The 15490-nt window shown below is 38.9% G+C and overlaps 1 protein-coding gene across 2 annotated transcripts in view; it reads left to right on the top strand.

Moving 5' to 3' along the window:
• The window catches only part of galnt13 (polypeptide N-acetylgalactosaminyltransferase 13), a 66091-nt gene that overhangs the window by 25437 nt on the left and 25164 nt on the right, over nt 1–15490 (top strand). For both annotated transcript variants that reach the window (XM_084725250.1, XM_084725249.1), the window contains exons 4-8: nt 2255–2421; nt 3652–3859; nt 7634–7804; nt 8521–8638; nt 11735–11915. In XM_084725250.1, the coding sequence (XP_084581376.1) occupies nt 2255–2421; nt 3652–3859; nt 7634–7804; nt 8521–8638; nt 11735–11915 (845 nt within the window). The remainder of the gene's footprint in view (nt 1–2254; nt 2422–3651; nt 3860–7633; nt 7805–8520; nt 8639–11734; nt 11916–15490) is intronic.

Raw genomic sequence — 15490 nt, 5'->3', positions numbered from 1 at the left:
GCATTTAGGCTGAATTAACAGTCTCATTTTTCCCTCTTATCATTAAAACAATATCCACATTTAAAATGCTTTATGAAAGGTGGACTTCAGACATAAATCTTAAATTTACAGAATGTCTTTTACTTATTTGGTGACCCAAATAAATCCACCTGTGGGTCACAACCCGGTCTCTGCAAAGACCATTCTGAACTATCAAAGTAATATCATTCTGGCGATTAAACTCCTTTTTAAACTGTTTGTTGAGTCCATTAGGTTTTATTTGTATTAATAACGTCAGCTAATGTGAGAAGACATCTCTAATTACGGGGACTGTTTCACTGCAGAATCCATCAGATCCCTCAAGTGTGCACATTAGGCCTGACATTTGAATGGGACTAAGGTTTTGTTTACTGTCACTCAAGATCCACTTGAGCACTTAATGAAAATCCAAGGAGCAATTTGTGTGAAACATGAGCACATTTGTCTCTGGGACGCTGATATGCGCCGGCATTCTCCATTATCTGAGTGATTCATGTTTAAATATTCCAGCTGAACACGAGTGAGTTCTTCACAGCACTTTCATTAAGTGGATACCAAAGGCCCTGCCAGTCATATACATTGTGAGAAAAAGGCCGCAAGAATGCCTTTTTTCACACCTATGTTCCACAGTTTTTCTACACTATTCTTGCACATACCAAGAAAATGCAAACCCTGCAATGTGGAGATGCAAATATAAAGATATTTTTGCCAGCATAGTGCAAAAGAAGACCTATATTAGTGAGAAAAAGTGAGCATTCAGCTGATTGCAGCTCCTCCAGTTTTTCTGTCCATTATGGCTCCATGCTTCTCTCAATATAAATATTACAGCAGCTTCATTACAGAACACACCTTAGCCTTGCAGAATTTCATGAGCTATGTGGTGAAAATTATCCAGAGCCATGCAGAATTGTCAGCTGCTGCCTCTGAAGGGCAATAACATTTTGTCTTGAAGGCAACCTCCTGGCCTGGTTGTGTCAGTCAGCGCTGTCACTTTGAATAGACAGGACGGAACCAGCAGCGCTGTCTGCTCCGGTGGCTTCTGTCACCCTCCGTCACCTCGCACCACCCCTCCATCCCTCCTGCCCCGGCCGTCCGTCCACCTCCTCCACACTTCTGTAACGCGGCTCATTCTTTATTCAACATCATCCACTACAGCGCCTCCCAAGTTTGCCACATTCTCACTCTTTAGCGTTGACAGGCGTCCTGTCAAGCCAAGGACATGCTGACATAGCTGTCAACACTGTTTTTTTTTTTTTTTTCACTTTTTATACTTTTATTTCTGGAGATATTTGTCAGTAAATCTCGTATGACAATGTTTTTGCACTGACGGCAGCATTGCACAGTAGCAGGACACACTCAGATTCTGTCCTCAGACACTTGTCATACAATATAATGAGCTGCAGGCGTAGAGAACCACTGTGACTGCGGTTTGAAAACAACATCGCCAACGTCAAACCGAGTATGTTTCAGGTTTAGGCATAAGGATACAAATGATTAAGCTCAGGTATTAGGCATGATTAAGTTCAGTTTAGCTGCTCCATTTACAAAAACATTCAATCATTTTGAAGATCAGTATAAAACACGCTTAATTAAAACTTGACAAATTAAGTTAAACTCACCAAATATGTCTGGTTTTGTCTGTCCACTGTTCTAATAATCACCAACTCTGTTTTTTTTGTCTAAAAAAACCATTAATTCATTGAGTTATATGTGGAAATAAACCACAGACAAACATCCGTTTTGCCTCAGTTTCACAGAAAGGGACTCAGGATGCTATAACTCAACTATATCTTTAGCAAATAGTTGTTTGCATTTTCCTATCAATGTCCAGAATCTCCTATATCACTTTGTCTAAAAGAAACCTACTACATACTGACAGTTTAAAAAAGGAGGACGCTGAATCGTTTCAACCACGCTGGGCCTTCTTCAAAGTGTGGGAGGTTAATTCCTCTTTTAAGACGGGCCATGAAGAAGACCCAGTGTGGGCTGAAAGCAGGCTTTAGCAATCTATTAATTTTATAGCCCAAAACAGTGGTTCCCAACCTGGGGGTCAGGACACTCTCAAGGGGTCCTGAGATGAATCTAAAGGCTCGCCAGATGAGTAAATAATTAAATGACAAAAAATCCTCCTTCACAAAATTGTTTATTTTTAGGATTTCTGTGGCCTTTTCCCTCTGATGCCTCTAAAAACTGTTAAAATTTAATAATCTGTCGTTTTTTGCTGTTGCCCCATCAGCTGTAAGACCAAGGTGTACCCAGATGACCTGCCGAACACCAGCATCGTCATCGTGTTTCACAACGAGGCGTGGAGCACCCTGCTGCGGACGGTTCACAGCGTCATCAACCGCTCACCCAGGCACTTGCTCGTGGAGATCGTGCTCGTCGACGATGCCAGCGAGCGAGGTTGGTAGTCTACGCTGTGGCTGACAAGCAGCTTACATTCCGCTGGTATCTGATACAGTATCGGACAGAGACGCTGGTTTAACCCTGTTGTCAAGGAGACCGGACGTGCGTTTTGAACTCAAGTAGGCTGATGATCAGTGTGGGACAAAACCAGGCTGAACCAGGCTCAGAGAATCATCAAACCTGGTAGTAATATAAAAAATATATTTTTACTATAATAAAGGAGATCTGTGGAATCAGTTTTTCCTCTTTAGAAAAGTTTACCTCGTCTATAGACTGATGAATAAAAACCTACATATCTGACCTGATCCCAAACCATGTGTACGTCAAACATATGTCATATGTGCTTGTTTAGATTTATTTTTTATGTGTGTAAATTAATTGTCTTTCCTTGAATTGCCCCTTGAGGGATGAATAAAGTATTTTAAATTGAAATAGATGAACCAACTAAATTGTGATTTAGGGCTGCAATGATTGTTTTGTTTTGTTTGTTTTTTTTGTCGATTAATTTGACAGTTATATTCTTGATTAATAGATCATTTGGTATAAAGTCAGAAAATAGTGATAAAAATTATATAAAGGCTAATAATAGCAGTAATAGATGGTATCATCATTATTTGACCAATATATCGGTTTATATTTATTTGTGAGTTTTATAAGCAGCATTTTATGTATATTTGATCCATTTCCTTAATTTATGTTCAATAGAAACTATTTAAGTATTTTTTTTTTATTATTTATAGTCATTTATAATTATTAAAAATAGAGGTGAAACTTTACTGTTTCAATGTCCTGCTGTTATTTTGGACAATCATTTTGAATTAAACTGTAAATTATCCTCTCCCCATTACATATATTTGTTACAAGTGTTAACCATTTCTGAGGGATGATTGTAAACTATACGTCTTTATTTATATATTCTATATTCTGTATATTATATTTTGCATAAAGAATTTTGGCCAGTGTATTTGTAGTGTAATTTTCTTACTTTCTAATGTAGGTAATCCACTATCATCTGGGCCCTAGTAATAATAAAAACTTCACTGAAATGTCTTGTATTGTACACCCAACAATCTAAAATCTATTCAATTTGTACTTTATAATTTATACTCGAAAAGCAGGAACCAGAAAAGTTTTTGCATTTGACAGTGGCTTAATTGATTTTCAAAATTCTTTAGCTCCCTTCTTCAGGTGCCCCCTCGCTGAAGTGCGTGTGTTGTTTTGTTTCAGACTTCCTGAAGAAGAAGCTGGAGAACTACGTGCGGACTCTGGAGGTGCCAGTGAGGATCCTGAGGATGGAGCAGCGTTCAGGTCTAATCAGAGCCAGGCTGAGGGGGGCAGCTGCCACCAAAGGTCAGGTCATCACCTTCCTGGACGCTCACTGCGAGTGTACCGTCGGCTGGCTGGAGCCCCTGCTGGCACGCATCAAAGAGGACAGGTAGGACCACAAAACGGACCACACCGAATGTTTTAAATGTAAAGTTCATATTTAAACATATTGCAAGGAGTTTTTAACTGGTTATGAAACAGTCTCAGTTTAAAGTGCCTCTAAAATGAGATGCCTCTATATGGCCTACCTAAGCAAACAAGACCATCAGCGAGAAGATCGACTATTTCTAGTTATTCTTGATGCCTGTCACCAGGAAGTCGGATGAAATTATTTACAACATGTGGAGCAGAGTAGTGTGGTAGCCAGTTAAAAAGAAGCAAGAGATTTTTCTTCAGATAATCTTATTTTTGATGTTCTATTTTGAGGTTATTCTGGTGAAAACACTAGTTGCTCACCACAGGGGCCTCCAGAATCAGCACAGTTCTCTATGTGCGCAGTGTAATGTGATGTATATCTGTTTCACAAGCTGCATGTTTGTTTACTTCCTGTCAGTGAAGATAAACAAATATTAAAGTGTGCATATTAGGTTGTTTTCTCTGGAAGTTGACAGAAAAGTGTGGCATGTTTTACACAGTTCCTGTGTTTCTAACACATCTCTCCTCCAAAATAATTCCAAAAAGCAGGTGTGCTGTTTAGTAATTAATTGATTAAAGGGATAGCACACCCCAAAATGAATATTCAGTCATTATCTACTCACCCTCATGTCGGCTGAAGGGTGGGTTTAGTTTTTTAGTCCACAAAATGAATTTCACAGGAAAACAGTGTTGCAGAATCAATGGAAGTGAATGGTGACCAGTTTTCAGATATAAAATAACAACAGAATGAAAACATAAAATGCCTCTATACTTCTCCAAGTCTCCTAAAGCCCCAGCATGCCAAGCTGACTAAAGAAATGTTATTTGCACCGTGTTTTTAGCCTGAATCTTCACTGTAGATCCTCAGCTTGGAGCCACGTTCACGTACACGCTGTCTGAACTGGGCGTGTGTGTATTGATAGTGTGCAAACGGCACATTGACTATTGATTAATCATCAATTAAAACATTTTGAATCAGTTAAATTCTTAATGGTGATTAATCGATTAGTCATAAACATCCCTAGTGCTGTTCTTTTTCACCACATGGTCTTTGTCGACCACATTTCCCTCGCTCTTCTCTCCGTCCTCCCCATCATGCTCAGCTAACCTCACACTTGCCACCAAATTGACAAATTAATCTGCGGGTGGCTGACGGCTATTTGTGGCTTCATCTGATTGAACACATGGTGTAAATGCATCACCAGGGCTCCGTCTGACAGGTCAAATGTTGGAATGCTGAGTGTGAATGCACGGTGTGTATAATTAAAATTATCTTCCTTATTCATCACATTGTCAGGCATGTCTTTTGCTGTGTGTTTGTCACACATGTTCATATTGCTATGACGATGGAAATGGGATTTATTGGTCAGCACAAATGTTCAAAAATGAATGGATTCTGCTAATGAGCTTCTCATTGTCAATCATTTTAATCTTGTGCCTGTTCAGCCCTGAAACATGCTTTAAATCCACTGGTATTATCACATTTCACTTAAGTTGCATCATCAGGGGCCTGAGCCAAAGCTCTGTCTGAATATTGATGTGACAGCAAGCCATCAGTTATGAATACACTGCTTGAGCCTGACGCTGCTGATAGGAGAAGATAGTCATTTTGCATCGTCTGCTTCTGCCGCCGCCTGAGAGGAAAGGCTAGCTCCAATTACTGTAGCTCTGTGTTCGTGTTAACTCTACTACAGCTGATGCTAGTAGACGCTAGTAAAGTCGAGATTAAAGTGGACAACATGTTTCACCGGCTACGACAGATACATATTTAGGGACAAGTAGGATGTGGCCTGATTTTGTTTTGACAGCGGATGTTTTCTGCAGCTTGTAGTGTTTGTACAGTTATTAAGACAAATGTGTTAATTTAAAGGGACGAGGTGTTTATTTAGTTGCTGTTATCTATCAGAGCATTAAGCTGTTGTGTCAGGCCTTTATCTGCTCATGAGACACAACAGAGGGGTGAATCTTCTGCGTCTGTGAGAGTGACATTAACAGATGGATGGATTGATAATGATTCTCCTGCGATCCATCTCTTATCTGAGGTCAGACGCATTCATTTTCCCTCAGGAAGAAATCAGTATCCTATGACTCGGAATATTATATTATGGAGCCATTACACTTTTACTGAATGCTGCTGCAGATGTATTGGTGTCTGTAAGTATGGGCGCAGACTGATGAGATGGTGCAGGAAACCGTATTCGCATGATTGATGACACAGGTTGTTATTGGAGGGCGGCCTGACATCAGGTTGGTGATATTAACAGTCTGCCCGGTGCTGATATGTGCACTTACGGAAAATGTGTTCAGAATCATGTGTAGTACATAAAATGATGTTCATTGCAGTTAAGTGTGTTCCACAGCTGTGCATTTCATCAGAAACTACAATCATCACCTCGCAAATGTACGTCTCCATCAACCAGTCAAGTTGCACTTTACGTCCGTGCCTGTCCAGAATTTTATAATATATGTGGTGAAGTCTTTGAAGGATTTTTTTTTTACAGTAAATAATTTACAGAGAAACATCTGTCTTCACTATTTTTATAGGGGAGGACAGAGGACTGATAGAGAGCTGAACATTATGTCACTGTGCAGTTGACCTTTGACCTTTTGCATATAAAATGTCATCACGTCACGATTTTATTCTATTAGATATACGGCCACTTTATTCTACAGTGTAAGATGTAACAAGCCCTACTTAAAAAAAAAAAAATCAAATTAGACAAAAAAAATAACTTTATTCTAACTTTAATAGATAACTTTATTAGAGCCTAATTCGACTTTATTAAAGGGTAATTTAGAATGAATTACAACAAAGCTGTACTGTAAACTTAACTGAAATCACATATTTCAGGTTTTTATCTGATTTGATATAAAGTACATCTTGTTACATCTTATCGGTAAACTGAAAAATAAAGTACGACCAATATTTTTGTGAAATACATAATTGGTGTATGAATCCTTGAGTTATGGACAAAATCGTGTTTTGTGAGATCACAGAGACCTTTGACCACCAAATTCTAAGCAGCTGATACTTGAGTCCCGGTGGACATTTGTGTGAGGGGTGTCACGTGGGGAAGCTTGAAACCAAAGGTTAATAAAACTACACCAGTGTTACTGATTACAGCAAACATTTCCTAAGAAAAGATGTTCACGCTCAGTATCTGTAATATTAAAAACATCCCCACTGATATGTTGAAATGTGAAGCGCATTTAGGTCTGACAATATCTTATAATCACAGATATGTAGAAATCACTTTGTTTTCTGCCAATCAAAGTGACTTAAGTGATTAATTTTATTGATTAAATATTATCTGTGATCAGGTATAAAAACATAAGTGTGCGTTCTTGCGTCACCAGTTGAATCCATGTAGGTTCCCATGGCAACGCCTACTGTTTGTGTTACTGTAACTCGACGGCTTTGTTCGCAGGCATTACTTATGTACAACTCAACAGGTTTGCATATATAACGTCTTCACTCAGCTGAGAATCTGTCACTCATAAAAACTATCATTATAAGAATTAGTGAACGGGCAGAACTTTTTGCTAATTTAAACTCTGAACACGTCTGGAGCAGGTTATGTGTGCAGCATAAGTTACCATGGTGACCTAGTCGGATTACTTTTTATTTAAGTTGTGAGGACACTTTTGCTCGGATGTATAATATTTTCTAAATCTCTAGCAAGGATGCCTTTTGCTATATTATTTATCTCAGCGTTGAGTCTTACACTTCATGTCTTGTGTCTCTCAGGAAAGCAGTGGTGTGTCCCATCATCGATGTCATCAGCGACGAGACGTTTGAATACATGGCAGGCTCAGATATGACCTACGGCGGATTCAACTGGAAGCTGAATTTCCGCTGGTACCCTGTTCCCCAGCGGGAGATGGATCGACGCAAGGGGGACAGAACACTTCCTGTCAGGTACACGAAGAAAACATTTCTTCCTCCTCTGAAGCTAAATCTGGATCAGTTTTCTCTGACTTTCCAGCATGCGTAATGTCCTTTGATTAAAGATTATAAGAGAAATGAGGTGAAATTAAACAAAAAAGGTGAAGAGACATTTTTTGTAAGTTATAGCAGATGTTAATTCTCAGTGTCTCACCAGAGCTGAGGACAGATTTATGTGTGATGGCAGCGGACCACAGAGAAGACATGGATAGTTAAATTTCTTCACAAGAACTCCTCTTTATTAGAAGTGCCATTTTTATCAGCAGATAGAAATAGATCTTTTTCCTCTGTGGATCCCTCAGACTTAAAAAAAAAAAAAAGCACAAACACAACAGTCAGGATGCTATTTAGGAAGCAGTTTGTATCAAAGTATTTGTGAGCTCTTTTAATTTAAAAAAAATTGAAAAATAGAATCTCTGCTCTCAGTTGCCTTTTTTGTGGCTTCACAAAATGAGGCACAATTTGTCATCCCTATGCAAATCACTCCAGGAAACAAACAATATCCTTAATTAAGGGCGAGACGTTGACATAAAATGAATTAAAAGATAGAAGTAATTACCCCTCTAAGGCTTTGTTTCAAATTGTCAAACAAATTGGTCTTTTATTATACCCTGAATATTCCTCTGAGTTACAGATGTTAATAAATTCAGCACTGCCTTTTATTTTAATTGTTTATTTGTTTCTTGCAGGACTCCCACCATGGCAGGAGGATTATTCTCTATAGACAAAACATACTTTGAAGAAATAGGAAGCTACGATCCAGGGATGGATATCTGGGGAGGAGAAAACCTGGAAATGTCTTTTAGAGTGAGTGACAGACCTGGGGGGAGGATGCTATCATGATGTTATCGTGTCAGTTGATGTCGATTGTTAAGCTGCAATCTCCCTTTAATGTATCCGCGTTTCCCTCACCTGCATCTTTTCCTTTAATCACTTCTACTTAAGATTCAAGGGAGGGATTCAAGGAAAAGATGCAAAGGAAAAGTACGTTTAGTGAAATGAGATGTCCTTACCTCCCGAAGTTATTTATTTTTTTATTTATAATTTAAGTTTATTTGACGGGGACAGATAAAGTATATCTAGACAATGCATGATGCAGTTTAGTCCAGTTTTATTTTTATATTGCCACATCTCAGGGAATTTTCAAATAGAGCAGGTCTGGATCGTACACTTTATAAAGAGCAAGCACTGAAGTAACTGTGTCGAAAGGAAAAAAAAAAACCTTTGACTTAAGAGGTGGAAACCTCAAGCGGATCCGGGCCTCCATCCATCTTGTGGGTGGGGATCATTCGAAAGAGGGAGGGAGGGAGGGAGAGAAAGGGAGGCTCGAGGAAGGAGGACATGCAGTCACACAATGCAATTTTCATTTTTCAAGATTCAAAGAAATAATAATGGTAGCAGTAGTGGTGATAATACTGACAACATTTGTAATAATTCTAATAATAGCAGTAGTTGTAATTGAGATACCAGTAATACTAACAACACTACTGTTACTACCAGCAATCAAAGGTAAAAAGGTGGTAAACTGAATTCAGCAAGATATCCTGAAGCTAAATAAAAACTGAGTACAGCAAGATACAAAAAACACACACATTTAAAGACATTACATTTAAAAACTAGACATGTATAGGTTTTTTGGCTGAATTAACCAGGATTTGGTAGCTCTAAAATGAGTACTAAAGTTCAAATATGGTTGAAGTGAGTTGTTTCCTCCTGCACCCTCCTCACCAGACTTGAGGAAGCTCAGGCAGCAGGAGCACAAAACAAATGCAACATTATAATTTGACAAAAACAAGGGTGGATCAATCCTCCACTGTAAGTTGATCAGCTGTTTATAACTTTTGTCATTTGTCTGTTAAACCTGTTATCCTGTAAACAAAAGCCCGCTGCTCTGAAAATACACACTCTTGAGTTTGAGTTCAGTGACTGTCTGTCTCACTGCCTGCCAGACTCCATTAACATATCGCTCAATTTAACTGTTAAAAACTTCTTCGCCTCATTCGGCAGACATTCTGCATTCATTTAAACTTTAATTAATGTGAAATGAGTAAACAGGCTGGAATAGAAATTCAGTATTTCAATTTAATCTGTGATGTCATATCATGGTAATTTTATGATTTATTACAGTAAATATATGACAGATTTCTCGTTTAATGTTTCCTTTTAACTGAAAGAAAGATTAATGGTTTCGCCAAAATGAGGAAACGAATGATTGACATCAACGTGCTGCCATGTTGTCATGTCAAGGTGAAAAACTGTCTGAATTTAATCATGTCAAGTAAAGTCGATTTTATTTATGTAGCCTGATATCACAAAATTGCTTCAAGGGGCTGCACAATCTGTACAACATGCGACACCCTCTATCTTTAGACCCTCAGTTCAGAACTTAAAAAAACGAGGAAAAATGATAGAAACCTCAGGAAAAGCAACTGTCTGTCATCCATGACAGACAGAAAAGGTATCTGTTTAAACATGTTTTACGGAATAGAACTTTAAATTTGCCACTTGAAGCTCTACAGTTTCTTTTGTATGTACATAGAGGCTATGGAGCAAGTTTATTTAATAATTCTCTGCCACATTACGATTATAATGTCACGTAACGTTTTTAAATACTTTCCTATTTTTACTGTTTTAAGGGGGGAAAAGAAGAAAGGATGCAATTACTATTTCTCACATCAAAGCGTGCTTTCTGCCCATCACACGGTGATTGATGTGCAGCTTCACATGGAAATGGAAATGACATGTTTATTCCTGAAAGATAACAAGCAGCGGTGACGAGGGGGAAACGTCCTAAATAAAGTCCAGGTCTTAATACCTTCCTGTTCTCCTGTGTAATATAAGACGCATTTTAAAGGGAAATGAGTGACTCTAAATTTATGATTTGTTTTTGTTAAAACGTCCACTATTTCCTGAGCTAGAAAACAAAACAGATTTCCTGTAAAGTACATGTCGAGAGGCAGGTCTTTTGTTTCTTGTTGAAGGAGATAGTTTGTATGAGGTCCTGATCTATAGTCAGGGTATTACCTGCAGAAGATGGCGGCCAAACCGCCCTCAGTTTGGAGGATCAGAGAGGAGCTCCTGCACAGGAAGCTAAGTAATGAACTGCTGTGGACAGGAACAACAACTGTATTTTATCCACCTAAAAAAGTCAATATCAGTTTAAGTGTGTGCTCTATATAGAATATTTCCACCGCTTCACCTTGCTGCAAAATACCGCTCTTTTCCCATTTAAGCTTTAACTCCACGGGCAAAATCAGTAATTTTACCTCACAGGACACAGGAGTCACTGGTCTCCAGCTGCCTTGATGTGTGAACTTGTTTGCGACTTCTGTGTTTTAAAAGGTTAGTGCTGAACTCCCATGTTCTGCACGGTAAATTTACTGATATTGCCAGTGGAGTCTTGGCTTAAATAACGGCGGTTTCCCACTAGAAAAGTTTGTCTGGTTACAAGGTAAAGCGGTGAAAACATTCTCAATATTGCATTCACTTTAAATGAATATTGATTTTCTTAGGTGTCCTTTTTTTTTTTTTTTTGTTGCTGACCCTGTCCACTGCAGTTCATTGCTTCCTCTGCTTCTCCACACTGAGGGTGTTTGACTGGCCTCTACTGTAGGTAATACACTGACAATCAATAAGTACCTCGTTCAACCCCACTTCAAATAATCCGAACCCTTTAAGCCTCCACCTGGAAGCATCCTTGCTTGCAGAATTAAGAGCATTGTAATGTCCTTATTAATGACAGATTTGATCGATTTCTGGTTTTACCTGAGCATCGAGAAATGAGGAATGATCAAATAAGGGAACTGGCATTCACCCAGTGTTGTATCTGTTTTGTATTGACCGTATTCGCCTGCTTTCATGCCACATATTATATAAATCTACATTCTCTGTATGTGTCTGCAGATCTGGCAGTGCGGCGGCTCGTTGGAAATCGTGACTTGTTCGCACGTGGGCCACGTTTTCCGGAAGGCCACCCCATACAGCTTCCCCGGAGGAACGGGCCAAGTCATCAACAAGAACAACAGGCGCCTGGCTGAAGTCTGGATGGACGATTTCAAAGACTTCTTCTATATCATATCACCAGGTACAGAGCAGAGTTTCATTTTTATTTTTTATTATCAGTTCACTTTAGCCTCAGTTAGTTTGCAGAGTGGATTTGTTGTTAAAAATGTTTAGTTTTAGTTCACTTTCATTAGTTGTTTTTATTATAATGGGGTGGAGGGGGGGGAGATTTAAGAGGTTCAGAATAGATATTACAATGCAAACACAACAATTTGGTAATTAACTCATTCATGTTGACATCCCAGTCTCAATAATCACATGCACCACTGCCTCCTCACGTTTGTTGTGTTGATAAATTTGACCAAATTAACAAAGACTAAAACTAAAGACCTTTTCTTTATGTTTTTATTTTATTTTAGTTAGTTTTGTAAGCACACAATATCATTTCAGTTAGTTTTAATTTTTTCCACAAGTGGAATTTTTCTGTTTTATTTCAGTTAAATAAAATATTTTTTAGTTTTAGTGAAAGACATGACATGTAGGATTTTCAAAAGAACGTCTCATGATAATAATCCATCTCAACCATCACTGAAGACCTGCTATAAGTCTGTGGGGGTGTCATGTCTGCAGGGTTCAAGATTAATGTTTTTTTCCACTCACCCCTGAGCAAATTGTTACTTGATACCAGCTAATAAATAAAACAAATACTAAAGTTAATTGTCATGTTTAATCTTGGGCTTCAGCGCCTATAAGATGTCAGAAAATAGTGAAAAAGTCAAACGTGATGTCAAGTTTGTCAATCCAAAACGCAAAGACATTCGGTTTAATGTGATAATAAACAGAGAAAAGCAGAGGATCTCCATATTTGAGGGGGCTGAAAACAGCTGTTGATTATCTTCTGTGATTATCAGAATAGTTTTATAGTTATTCTTTCTTACCACTCGGGCAAGTTACTAGCCTGACATGCCATTTTACTTGCCCTGGGCAAGCGAGCCTGAGCAGAGACCCTGCAGTCTCCTGCCTGTTCTTTCTGATTCTCTCATTATTTTTGCTTTACCAACCCAAAGCATTGCTATTTGACGACCTTGGAATGACAGTCAACAATCAAGCTTCTTCCTGGTGCATTTACAAACAGCAGCTGACAAATCCTGCATATTCTACCCGTAACAATGATAACCTTGGTACAGAGCTGCCCCAGTCTAGTAGAATCATATGTTGCGCTCAAATGGCATGAATTCTTAAAAGTTTTCAGGAATATATAGTTCAGGCAGAATTTTAATAGATGTTTTATTCATTGTGTGCCGTGCTGTTCAAAAGCAGATATGAACAATCCTCGTGAACAGGCGGCTCCGTACTGCTTGTGTGCCCCCTGATATTACATTTAGCAAATTGGTTTGAAAAAGGAAGACTTGCCTAGCCTCTTTTATTCTTTCATTCTCATGCATGCCACTTTATCTTGCTCATTTAAGAATTTCTCCTTTTACTCTGCCTTACATTGAAATTTAATGTTGCGTTTGTCGTCTGCAAACCGGGATTAATTATTTCCTGCTTTCAGACACGTTCCTCTGAACTCGAGTTCAGAAGTGTATCAAAGATGATCTCCAGCAGAGCTCAAACGCACACAGACAAACTAGAACAATAGAACCGTGCAGATTGAGAGATGAGAACCCCCTCCATCTGTCGACGTAGTAATGTGATTACCCTTTAGCAGACGGCGGTGTCCGGGAAATCTCTGGTTAAGTGTTTTAGATGCCAGCCAACCTATAGGGGATCATCCGTAATCTGCCAATCTTAAGGCACAAATTGTGACCTTCTCCACTCAGTCAGGAGAGCAGGCAGGATTCTGCAGAAGGCAGGTGTGCAGACGAAGCCGGGGGTTGTGTGATGGATGAGTCTTTCTGCGTATCGTGGCCCCACAATGACTGTCTGTTCCTCCAGGACATTAGGGAGAATGATCTGGGCCACGCTGCTGCCAGACCTCACTTATTGGCACAGAGGAGCACAGTATGCTGCTCGGGCTGAGTTTGGGAGTGGCATCTAGTGATCCTATTAAAAGTGCGTCTCCCTCTGCGTCCCCCCTCCTCTTGCGCTGGTGATTTCAAGATCAAAGAGGCTATTCATCATCTGCAACATGTGATGCTCAGACCCTACAGAGGGAGAGATGGAGGGGAAATGGAGAGCCAGGGCAAGAAAAGTGGAAAAGCTTTTATCTGCCAACTTTAAATTTCTATTTCACACAAGTGTAAGAAGACGTTGGTATTACAGAAGGTGCCGTTTGCATTGTCTGCCTCGTGTTTGATGGATAATTAGCGCTGTTAAGTCCTTACATGTTGGCTGGTTTTTGAAAATTGTATTCCATTTTCCCTCATTGCAATCATGCTCTTTCATGATAAATTACCCCAATGGATCTTTCTACATGCGAGCTACGAGGCACTCTGGGGAGAAACCATCTGCCTAATGTGTTTGTAAGTGTCTGTGCCCAGTCGCTGTCTAATCTTTCCTCAGTCTTCCAGTTGCATCGAGGCTGATACATTATGCAGCTCCCATTTGGCTAAAATAAAAATCATCGTAGCACGCAATATTCCAGCAATTGTTGCATTTGTGCATTTCTGAAAGAGGTGCCTCACCTTTTGCGTGTAAATGTGTGTCTAAATGGGATTTGACTCAGTATCCTCACATGCCCTCTTTGCAGAATTAGGATTTCATGCATTAATAAATAGAAAATCCTTCCGTGACCACCCACATGGCCCAGATTTTCAGGTGAGGGTTGTTAGGTGTTTTTTTTTTTTTTTTTATAAAGGGTCCCTCTGGTGTTTAATCTTGGTGGTGCAAGAAAACAGATCAAAACATGTAAATACTGACTGATGATGTTTAATGGGCCTCATGCAGCAGCATTCTCTTAAATTGCTTCCAGTATTTTCTGTTAAGAGCATTTGGTACATCTGAAGCTGACTTTTCTTTTTTTTTTTTTCTTCTCTTAACCACCCAAATCTGCTCTTACCCAGCTGAGCTAAATGATGAATCCCACTTGATAATAAACTGGAGGGCTGTGGCCATTTGTTTGTTTTTAGCACAGGTAACACAACCTAAACAATATAAAACACTGTATGAGGATAGGTATCGTGCTGCGTGCAAACACTCGCATGTCCAAGAACTGAAGAGACACGGTGAAAAAAGGCTGCAAGAAGAACTTCAGCAGCAGTGAAAAGCTCATATTCAGAGTCACTAAGTAACTGAAGTGAGAGAATGAAGGAGTTTGAATTTAATTTAATTAAATTCTGCTGCACCGAATCTTGAAACTCCAATTAAAACCTGTCAAGGGGATTAACTTTTAAAATAACTGCCTTTTTGAGATGGATTGAGCAAAATAATTCTCTGCTGAGCCATTATGAGTAGACTAACTAGACAAACACATTTTTTAGATGACAGTAAAATAAGTAAAAAAAAATTTCTTTTTTTTTTTAGCTAGCTAGCACACAATCTAGTATTTAAAAAAAAACAATCTATATATTCATTTATTTTGTTAGGTAGAAAACAATGCAGCATTCAGCACTCAGATTTTCTTTTTCATTTATTTTAATTTGGGTAAACAATCATCATCATGCCTATTTAATGTTGGTGTGTGTAACTAAACTTGGATTTTCTTAACTGAGACTA

The sequence above is a fragment of the Lutjanus erythropterus genome, chromosome 8 (genome assembly GCF_056507025.1).
Source record: "Lutjanus erythropterus isolate fLutEry1 chromosome 8, fLutEry1.hap2, whole genome shotgun sequence".
Lineage (NCBI taxonomy): Eukaryota > Metazoa > Chordata > Actinopteri > Lutjaniformes > Lutjanidae > Lutjanus > Lutjanus erythropterus.
Note: the sequence above shows the minus strand (reverse complement) of the source record. Positions and strands in the feature narration are given on the sequence as shown.